The sequence below is a fragment of the Rhipicephalus sanguineus genome, chromosome 11 (genome assembly GCF_013339695.2).
Source record: "Rhipicephalus sanguineus isolate Rsan-2018 chromosome 11, BIME_Rsan_1.4, whole genome shotgun sequence".
NCBI lineage: Eukaryota > Metazoa > Arthropoda > Arachnida > Ixodida > Ixodidae > Rhipicephalus > Rhipicephalus sanguineus.
Window position 1 is genome coordinate 128,354,966 of NC_051186.1, and position 10,609 is coordinate 128,365,574.

At 47.3% G+C, this 10,609-nt stretch overlaps 2 protein-coding genes across 2 annotated transcripts in view; one reads left to right on the plus strand and one right to left on the minus strand.

Moving 5' to 3' along the window:
- The window catches only part of LOC119374315 (phosphatidate phosphatase LPIN1), a 123,462-nt gene extending 117,116 nt beyond the window's left edge, over positions 1-6,346 (minus strand). The window contains exon 1 of the mRNA XM_037644392.2: positions 6,137-6,346. The gene's annotated coding sequence lies outside the window, so the exon portion shown is untranslated. The remainder of the gene's footprint in view (positions 1-6,136) is intronic.
- A 473-nt stretch (positions 6,347-6,819) lies between these two features.
- LOC119374316 (polyadenylate-binding protein 2-like) lies at positions 6,820-9,924 on the plus strand. The gene has a single exon (XM_037644394.2). It carries the CDS (start codon positions 7,067-7,069, stop codon positions 7,739-7,741), a length of 675 nt encoding a protein of 224 aa, XP_037500322.1. The 5' UTR covers positions 6,820-7,066; the 3' UTR covers positions 7,742-9,924.
- Positions 9,925-10,609: the final 685 nt, after the last annotated feature.

Here is a 10,609-nt window from a genome sequence, read left to right on the forward strand (position 1 = left end):
ATTAGAGGAGAAAACCAAGTTCAAAGTTTCATTTTTAAATTTCGCGCCGAACTTTGTAATTCGTGACGTAAAAGATTTCAAAGAGTATTTAACGCATTTTGGCGCCACTGGCTCGACGAAATTTCCACAAACTCGTTATGTCAAGTCTATGACACCCTCAGAGGACAATGTACTTCGATTTAACCGATTAGGAACTACGTAGGCCCAAGCAGGCGCCGTCAAAATTATGTGACGTCACGGCAAATGGTGCGGGAATTCCAAGGTGGCGTCGACACCTGTATTTTCTTTTTGCGCGTTTTCTCGCTTATTAAGCGTCTTCTCGCAGCAAGCGTGGCGTTTTTGGTATCGTGGAAGACTACTTTACTAATGCGAGAAAAATCGTTTTGCTCGTTAGGGTCCCTTTAAGGTAAAGGTCAAGTAACTGCCAGGATAATTAACGAAAATGAACTGAATCAGTTCGTTGACAGAGCAGACGTTTTTTCTTGTAAGCAGCTTAAGGTCCCTGTATTTTTCAAAGGTAGCGCAAACCATTGTCCAAAAAGGAAAGGGAGAATTTCCTCCATGCCCTCTGCGTCTCTCCTCTCTTCTTCGCCCTTTTGTGCTCCCCTATTGAACTAGGCTCGACACGTGACCAGTTATCCGCGATGACCCCTCCACCTCTTGCTCTGGCGCCGGAAAACGACGCCATTATTGGGCGTAGAAACACCGCCGCACGTGCGCGCTATACGTGAGAGCGGGCTTCTTATAGCTTTTTACAGTTTGCAAGATGCCATCGGCAGCAGTCAGATGCCAACTTGTTGCGCTGTTGGCTGCTCGAACAGCATTGTTAAGGATGTCAAGCTTTTTTTTTTTTTTGTTCCTCGTGGAAAGGAAAACCTCAAACAGCGAGCGATATGGTTCCATTTTATCGGGAGAAAGAATTTCGATTGCCACGACGGGAGGCTTTGCAACCTTAGAAGCAAGCGCTTCGAAGCGCCGCATGCGGGCCGGGCGCGCCTTGAGAGTCTCGCCTAATAATGGCGGCCGGGCGAGGAGGAAACGGCGCGGAGAGGAGGAGTTTGCGCTACCTTTGAAAAATAGAGGGACCTTAAAGCAGCTGGGATCGTTGCGGCACCTGGCAGAGCTAGTCTCAACCACGCGCTTCTTTCTACGTGGCCTCCGAGATCCGCTTCGGCAGTGCGACGAAACAAAGTTAACCCAAGGAATACACCAGGGTACGCGAACGCCGAAGTGAGAGTGCCACTACTAGACACTCAAGTTAAAGCTTAGGGTAGCATTTTTAAAAATCCTTAATAAGTACTTTGAGGTACACAGACGTGACTGGTATCAAGCATTTTTTTTCCCTGATGCACCCCATGCGATCACCATGTGTTGAAACATAACCGTGTAACAGAAACTTGGTAGTTGAGAATCGGTGTCCACATTTCAGTCATACTGGAGATCAGTACAGATACATTTCTCGAAACATGACGTCATGTCCCCTTCATGACCCATATACGAGATATGGCCTCCTTTGAAATGGCAACGTTAGTCTCTCCCCCCCAGGCTCCTATTTTCACGAGACCAAATTTCGTGAGTTTTAGACCCCTGCCCAGGGGTATGCTTTTTGTTTATATATTATTATTATTATTATTATTATTATTATTATTATTATTATTATTATTATTATTATTATTATTATTATTATTATTATCATTATTATTATTATTTTGCCTCGAAGAAGTCGCTACGTCGCGGAGGTTACTGAATCATACGGATGCAGATATCATTACCAAGTAGCGCGTTCCAGTGAAAAATTTCCAGAAAGCCTTCCGCCGTAGCCACTCTCCCGTGTCCAAGGCCGGTCGCAATGGAGCGGTCGGTCACTTCGCGGACAGTTAGTGCAATCTCGAGGACTCTCTGTAGCTCAGCCATCACGTTATCTAAACCCGTTATCGACGAGGTTGACAAAAAAACAACAACTAAACAAGCATCGAAGGTATGTGACAACTCGGTAAAAATGCAAAGCAAACAGCGGACAAGCAAGCACTGTGGGTTTTTTTCCACGATACGCAAACGTGAATCACGAAGCGCCATCAGAAGCACAAAAAGCAACGCCACGAAGGCAGCGTCTCTAAAAGAAAAAAAGGAAGAAAAGAGAGCGAAATCAAAAGAAAAAGATAGCAATAAGTTTCTAGGCTCTCTCTCTTTTTCTTTTTTTTTCCTGCCAGCTAGGTACCACGTCACTCGGTGCCCCTGTTTTGGGAGAGGGGGTATAGCAAAGGCAAAAACAAAAATAACAACGGAAAACCAGGTAGAAGCGTGAGTAAGCCAGCTGGAGGCAGTAGTCACGAACTCTTAAAATAATAATAAGAAGAATAAATAAAAGAATGAGGGGTGGAGAAGGGTAGACCACACGCAGTTGTGTTACAGTAGTGTGCATTTGTTTGCAGAGCAGTGTGGTCTACCCGTTCCTTCAAAAAGCGTGGTGAGGAAATTCATTTCATCACACCCTCTTCACGTCAGCCCAGCTCCGAATGTGTTTTTTTAATCATTGATGTTCGCTGGCAGTGAAAATCGTACGCTCTGAGCTGACAAGCTTCGACTCAAGATGGGACGAGAAAATTCCCGAACTTCGATCCACACAAGTTTGGAGAGGGAAATTAAGGAAAAAAAAAACTACAAGGTCTTGTACCTTACAGCTGCTTGCACGCGGTGTAAAAGCTGCTTGAGCAAAGTTCTCAGAATTGCAGCGTACGCTACAGGATACAGGATAGTTCTAGGAATTATGTGCCAAGCCTTCATTTGGGTCGCAAACCAAAGCATGGCTGGCGTTTGACGCATGCGCACTGGGGAAACCCCAAGGCGATCAGTATAAGCAAAGCTCTGGGTACAGAATTGTAAAAAAATCTATGATTTGTTTTTCATTCATATCGTTCGCGAAACATACGGTGTCATTATTATTATTATTTTTTGTACCAAGCAACAGAGACCACAACAAGCGCATCGCGTCTCTTTAGCAGGTTGCTCGGACGACAATGATTTTATTTAGCTTCAGCTCCGATCGAATCAGGAAACGCAAATTACGGTGCGAAGCGTCACAGACGAAAAAAAAAAAAAATCATAGCAATACATGCGATGCTGCTGCCATTAGAATGCACGCATTGTACAATGCTTAACAACGATGTTTGACTACACTGTTGCATTCCGCTAAATTCGTTAAAGGCCAAATACGGCGATTTTTTGGCCATGCCAAAGTAATGGTGTTTTTATGTTCCTGAGACGCTCCTGTTACGGGCCCGATAGCAGAAATATTCGGCAAATTGGAGAATAATTTTAAATAAGCAAAAAAGCGCAACACCGAAACCGAAACCCAACCGAGTGTACTGTCTACGTATGACGTACACGTTGTTACAGGCCAAGGAGGTTAAAAAAAATTGCTGGAGTGGCGATTATTGCGCAACAGTGAAGCCGTGCGCACCAAAAGATGGCGGCTGCGGCCGCCATCTTAGTAGGGGCACGATAAATCATCGGCGTTTGGCGAAGGAAAGCGAGCGTTTCCCACGCACGCCAGACAAGTTTAATATGGCAACTTTTACGGGTCAGATAATGCTCCAAGCCTGTCTTTGTGTTACTAGTTTTCATCAGTAAGCCTCAAAGTCATGGCAAATTTCATTGGAGATCAATCGCCAATACTCCACTCGACAGGTTACTTTTGTCGGCAACAACTATCTTTTATTTTATAATTAACGTAGTATTTATACTGACAGATCAAAGCCATTTGGTCTCTTAGTAGGCACCACCAGAAAAGAGCATGTTTCCGAGCTCTTTGGTGGGCAAAAGCTGGCTTCACTTGTGCTGGCAAGGCGTTGCGAGAGCTTCCACTCCAGAATTTTTTTTAAACCTCCTTGTTACAGGCACGTAGCCAGGATTTTTTTTCGGGGGGGGGGGGGGGGGCCCAAGGCCCAATTGTTCGAAAGAAAGTCTTTCCATGGCAAAAATAAAACAAAAGTTGCCCGGGAATATAGAAGGCCGGACGAATTTCGGGGGGGGGGGGCCCGGGCCCCCCGGGCCCCCCCTTGCCTACGTGCCTGCGTTGTTACGAACGAACCGGAAGTCGGGCAAGGCATGCCGGTCACGCCGGCGCGGAGTATGAAAACTGTGACAGCCGGGACGACCAGCGAAGCGCCGGCCAAACCAACGCTGTCTGTCGCCTTGTGCACAGCAGACGCTCGCTGTAGCGGCCGAAGCGCCGAAGTAAGCGGCGCCCTCAGCTGCGTCACTTCCGCCGCCTTCCCAACCCTGACGTCACAGACGCAATGTTGCCAATTATTGTGGGAAGCCAGGAGGGCGTTTGCAGACAATCTTTAAAATTCATTTACAAACAATCTGTGCATGTCTCAAGCCTGTAATTTGGCATAAATGACGGAAACGTGCAAAGGAATGTACCCAGCGAATTTCACTGAGATCCATCGACCTCGAAAAATCGCCGGAGTTGGCCTTTAACTGTGCGAGCTTCACGACGATTTTTCTAGTTAACAGCTGAAAAGTTCATGCTTTATGTTTTAATATATATATATATATATATATATATATATATATATATATATATGTAAGCAAAAAAAATAAATATATATATATATATATATATATATATATATGTGTGTGTGTGTGTGTGTGTGTGTGTGTGTGTGTGTGTGTGTGTGTGTGTGTGTGTGTGTGTGTGTGTGTGTGTGTGCGTGCTCGCTACAACAGACTTCAGCGTAGTAACATAGAAGGTCCCACCTGCACTTTCTAATCCTTCATAGGGACCTGCATGGATGTATTTCTGTATATCACTATTGCCTCGCTAATAAAGATTCGCTGGATGACGTAGTTACGTATATCCTGTCGGCTGCACTATAATTCCAAACAAAGTTCACTCATTTATATTGGCGTGCAGCAAGATCGCTTCCTGCACTATGCTTTGCTTTTACCCTGATTACGAGATTCGCGCAATACAATGAAGCTAGCTGCCTCGAATAATCACTCATATTACTGCAATACACACGCAGCGATGTCGGGCGACAGAGCCGTACAGCGTAACCATAGTGAAAATTCACGATTACAACTTGCGCGCTGAAAGAAACTGCATCTACTGACGACTACTAGGAACCTGGGAGAAAATGGTTGCCTAATGGAAAGTTTTGCTTAACCACGGACTGGCTCGGCGCGGCAATTTTCCACGCTGTCCATTTATTTCCTCGACGCGTAATGCAAGAGTCAAATGAAGATGCGGGCGGCTATTACCGATGGGATGATTGCCAAACGATCGCGCACTCAAGGTCATTCACGACGTATTTTAACTGTACGACAGTAGAGATCTAGTAGAGAGCGTACTGTGCGACAGGGCAAATCAATAGTAGAGAACTAGTAGAGAGTGTGCGACGGAACAAATCAACGACAACTCTTCAATCCCGGCTGCGCAGTTGATACAGGAAGTCAATCAATCAGTCGAGTTTCCGACAGGGCTGAAAAAGGGCAGAACGCGCTTTCGAGAAAAATTAAGCAAACAAACCCGCGCGTTCCTCAGGCGCACGACTTCAGCGATCGCGTTGTAAATTAAACCGACTGTGTCAGCTCCAAGCGGTACGTCATGGCTATGGGACTTGTGTGTGACGATATCGACAGTTCTGAAGCGCCACAAAAATCACGATACCAAGACCGATACAAGAAGCATGCGGAAAGGCGGAGCAGTCAATTCATTTTGAGCTATCCGCCTCGTATCAGCACAAGCTTTCACGTGCGTGCCGAAATTGTTGCTCGTGTTTACATCATCGGACGAAACGAAGCGGCGTTGCGTCCACAGTGCCGATTCGGCATCGACTTATCGATAACGCTGCTAGGCAAGAAGCGAAAACACTTTTATAGATTGACGGGTACCACGCGGTGGTAAGTTGGTGCGTCTCGCGCAAGTTTAGCTTCGAACATCTACGCAACGTTTGATTTTAGGGGGCGACATAAAGAGGATACACTAAAGGACTACTCGCAACGTAACCTTACTTGACGTTTACTTCAGATTACGGGCAAAATCGGGTATGTGCGTGTTGCGAAAACGAAATCGAGTCAGCTGTTCTGTTACTACCTCCTCCTAGATGAAGGTGTAATAGCCGCTTACCTTTTGTTCAGCGTCGGCTTGTTCTCGCGGGCCGATTCTCCATGAAGTCTCCTTGGAGCGTAAGATCGCCGACGAGCGGTTCCAGGTACGAGTTGACGCGTCGTGTTGTAGTCATACGCGAAACAATGCAGCACTGCACGGCGTCCACATAGCCCACATCCCAAAATCCCCTCGATCGCAACCGGTGTGACAAGGAGTAGTGCGGATAGACATCGGATAGAGAACACCGGCAAGCGCGGAATGTGAAACCGTAACCGCTCGTTAGTTGTGGCGCTGCGATCGGCAAGTATGGAAAGTAGCGCACCGGCGCTACGTGTCTTGCTCGAGTTGTTCAAAAATCTCGAAATAAATCGGTGTTCTGAGAAGTGCATCGTAAAGCTATAAATCGCTAGAGTATTGGAACGAGACTAGCCACTGCGTTTTTCTTGGGACTTCATCAAAACGAGCAAATGTCATGCCCGAAGTGATCAGTTAAAAAAAAAAAAACAACAGAAAAGTGCGTGGAGAACACTGACATGATTCCTCAATTCCCAATTTGCTTCTTGTTTTTACAGTAAGGCTTTCGAGATTACCTAACAAAGACTGTGGAGCGTGTGGAGTACTGCTTTGAATCAACGGAAATGCAGTGCAAAAAGACGAAGAAAAAGCGATAAACGCCGGGCAAGCCGCATCGTCATCAGTATGAATTTTTCCGCCACCAACAAGACAAAGGTTGCATACGCGGTTTGTGTTGCATTTGGAGTGTTTTCGTGGACGGCGTCTAGGGGGAAAAAAAAAAAAAAAACGCGTTTCATGTGAACTGTAGTAGTGAACGCCTGTGCAACGCCAGCGAACGAAGAAGCATCCGTGAGCCGGCGACGTGTTTCTTTTAATTTACGTGCGCCCAGAAAGGAAAGAGTCAACAAAAAAAAACGGACACTTCGCGCAAGCATGGCGGACAACCCCGTAGAGAACGGCGACGCCGAGACGCAAGAGAACGGCGATCACCAGCACGACTCGACGGGCGGCGAGTTGTTGGACGAGAGCCTCGGGGACGAGCACAGCCTGGACGACCCCGAGCTCGAAGCGATCAAGGCTCGCGTTCGCGAGATGGAAGAGGAGGCCGAGAAGCTCAAGCAGATGCAGAGCGAGGTCGAGAAACAGATGAGCATCAGCCCGGCCGGCGGCGGTTCGCTAGGCCTAACGCTCGAAGAGAAGATCGAGGTTGACGCTCGCTCCATCTACGTCGGAAACGTCGACTACGGCGCGACGGCCGAGGAACTCGAACAGCACTTCCACGGCTGCGGCTCCATCAACCGGGTCACCATCCTGTGCGACAAATTCTCGGGTCACCCGAAAGGGTTCGCCTACATCGAATTCACGGACAAGGACTCGATACAGACGGCCATGGCCCTGGATGAATCCCTGTTCCGTGGCCGACAGATCAAGGTGATGACCAAGCGAACCAACCGACCGGGAATCAGCACGACTAACAGGCCACCGCGTGGCCGTTTCCGCAGGCCCGGACGCGGCATGTACTACGGAGGCGGCGGCGGCGGCGGTGGTTACCGCTTTCCACGGCGCGCCTACCGACCGCGTAGGGCGTCGTGGTTCTATCCGTACTAGAAACACACAAAAATGGCCGCGTTGTGCGCATGTTCTGATCCCTTTTTCTTTCTCTTTGCTTTGTTAGCCCCCCCCTTTCTCCGTTGCATTCATTCTGTCCCTTGGTAAAACACCCCTTACTCTTTTCTGCCAAACGTACCACCCCAGACACACTTGTCTCTCCACTGGCACCGCTCGAAGTGTTGCGCACTTGTGTGGATGTAAAACGTGCAGGTGGGCTCTCTGTCTAGGCTTGCAATTCTTTCTTGTGACGCAATAATCGCCGCTGCTCGTTGTGGCTCTCACACTGGTAGAAAGGTTTTGGAATTTGGGGCTTGCAGCGCCGTCAGTTTGGTTCCTTGCAGGCCGAAGCTGCGTTTGCACCCTTGCATGCAACGTAAGCGGCTCTTTGAAAGTCCCATCCCGTTGCTGGCAGTGTCGCGATGCCACTCGTTCAAAATCGTACTGCTTGGAGTTCGAGAAGAACCGAGCGAAGCAGCTGCCCTGCGCGGCGTATTTGGAGCGAACAGTCGTAGTTATTTGAGACTTTAAAAAATTTTCCATTTTGTTATAGGTTCATTAGAGTGGTGGTCGTGAGGCTGCGATAAATTGGTGAAATAGTTCGGCACCTAAATTGGGGGAGGGGGGGGGGGTGTTGCAGGTGTTAGCACAGGCGAGACAAGTGTGTCTGGAGCTTTACAACAGATCCGTGTGGCCGGTCCTCCGAGAAAAGGAGACTAGCCCTAAATCGTCTAAATCCAAGAGGTCGGTCTAGCGCACCATTTCGCATGCGCTTTTCAGAGCCCTGCTACTTGAAGACAGCGTTCGATGTGGGTGCTGTACCTTGTACTCCAGGAATCGGCTACAGGGATTGTTAGGTGGTGTTGCCCTCCAATAAAGCGGCTGCCTAGAGGTACCCCCGTGTCTAAGCAGTCACCAACTAGAGCACGGTTGAAGATATGCAGGATTGTTGGACTGCGTTTGTAAGGTGGCCGTGTGAAACGCATCTTTTATTTTCTTCCATGAATTTCCCGGAGAGAAGCGTGTATCACGGTGTGCCGACACGCCCGAATGTTGCTTTATTGAGGTCGACAGGGAGGCTTGTGCTTCCGGGTTGGTTTGGCCGCCGTACAACAATCCATCTCATCCGTATCCCTCGCAGAGGGACGAGAAAGCTCTGCGAGTTCGACAAGTAGTTACTGGCCGTACATGTGCCGAAGGTTTCAACTCGCTTGGGGGCAGGCGTGCAGTGTGACTCGTTCTTCGTCGTGCCGTGCGTCGTTTCTTCGTCATTTCTTTTGCTTCGGGCTGTCGTCTTCCCTCGCTTCTTTCTTTCGTCCAGCTACTACATAACTCTTTCTTTTTTTTTTTACTCTGCATCGTTTGGTTTCGTGTTATTAATGCGCGAGCATCGTCCCCGACTCTGAAACCGAGGACAAAAGCTGAGAGTGAAAAAAAACTTTCTTGTTGTTGTGTTCACATTGCTTGTAAAGTCATTCCCGCGACATTGCAACGAGGAAAAAAAAACGCATCATCACAACGTATTGTGGGGTCTGGGAGGGGCAAAAAGTTGAAAATATAACAAAAAAAGGCAGTCGCCAGCGCATGAAACGAACCTGGGTCAATGACTGTGGGGTAGTCTACGCGGGCTCTTGTGAATTCGGATGGCGCAATGACAAAACATGACCTACCAAGTCGTGTCAGACGGGCACGTTGCATGCGATGGTGGCTGCTGAAAATTTCTCATCGGCGTTTGCGAATGGTGTGTCGCTCGTTTTACTTTTGGTTGATGGTGAGGGATAAAGGGTGAAAAAAAAAAGGCCTTTGCATCGATTCCTGCTGTCATGTTTCGTGTGCGCGTTTTTCTGTTCTCCTGGGATAGATCAAGGTGCTCTTTTTATTTTTGTGCGAATTTCTTTTTCCTCCATACTTTATTGTTTTGAGTGTGTGAATCTGCTGCAGCGAAGCACGCGTTTCATCCGTTCTTTCACCGTTTGTGTGGACTGTGAAAAAAAAAAAAAATGGCGAATTGCCGAGAGAGCAGCGTGAAAAAAGTTATCGTCGAAGGACAGTGCGGAAGAAAAGAAAAAAAAATGCAGACTTGAATATGTACAGAAAGTTGCCCAAAAGAAAAAAAAATGAGAGGGCTTTTCAAACCATGATACAAAAGTTTCATCTTTCAAAAATAAAAAAAGAAAATGATCTATATGTAGTGGTGACCTGTGGCACGCTGTTGTTTTGCATTTATTTGCATGGGAACCTTTTGGCTTTAGCAAGATGGTGCGGCGAGCTTGTTGGTATGGTTTCATATTAACGCGTGCAGCGCCCAGACGGTGATGGATGAATGAAGCAACGACACAACTGTGCAGTTTTGTCATTTTGCTTCCTTCTGTTCCTCGTTGTGCTTTGCTAATGTGTTAAGAACAGCTTCTTTAAGTGCATATTCAAGAACCCCAGGTTCTTGAGTCCATGTTCCAAAAAGCTTGAACCCTTAACCGATTGAAATGTAGCGGTGGGGTAGTTGCTTGATCATTATAGCGTGCAGCAGCACACACCGGGTGAAGGGACAATGTGAAAATGAAAGGACGTAAGCGCTCAACTCCAGCTGACGTTTATTGTGGAAAAAGAAGACCTTTGAAGTAGGCACTTCCTAAAGCATGCGCTTTAATGCAAGAGAGCTCGTTTCGCAGAAATTTCGGTGTCGCCATCATTGGTTGTGAGCAAAAATTGGAGATAGATGCAAATAAAATAAATAATAAAGAACTTTGGTTCAAGTGCGAATCGAACCCAGGCCTTCTGCGTGGCAAGCATGTACTCACCACAGACACACACTGGTGCTTGAAATTGCTTTAAAAAAAAAAAACTTATACGAATGTCATCTAGTTCGAG

Coding starts and splice junctions, on each gene's coding strand:
- LOC119374316 (XM_037644394.2), top strand. CDS start 7,067: ATGGCGGACAACCCCGTAGAGAACGGCGACGCCGAGACGCAAGAGAAC.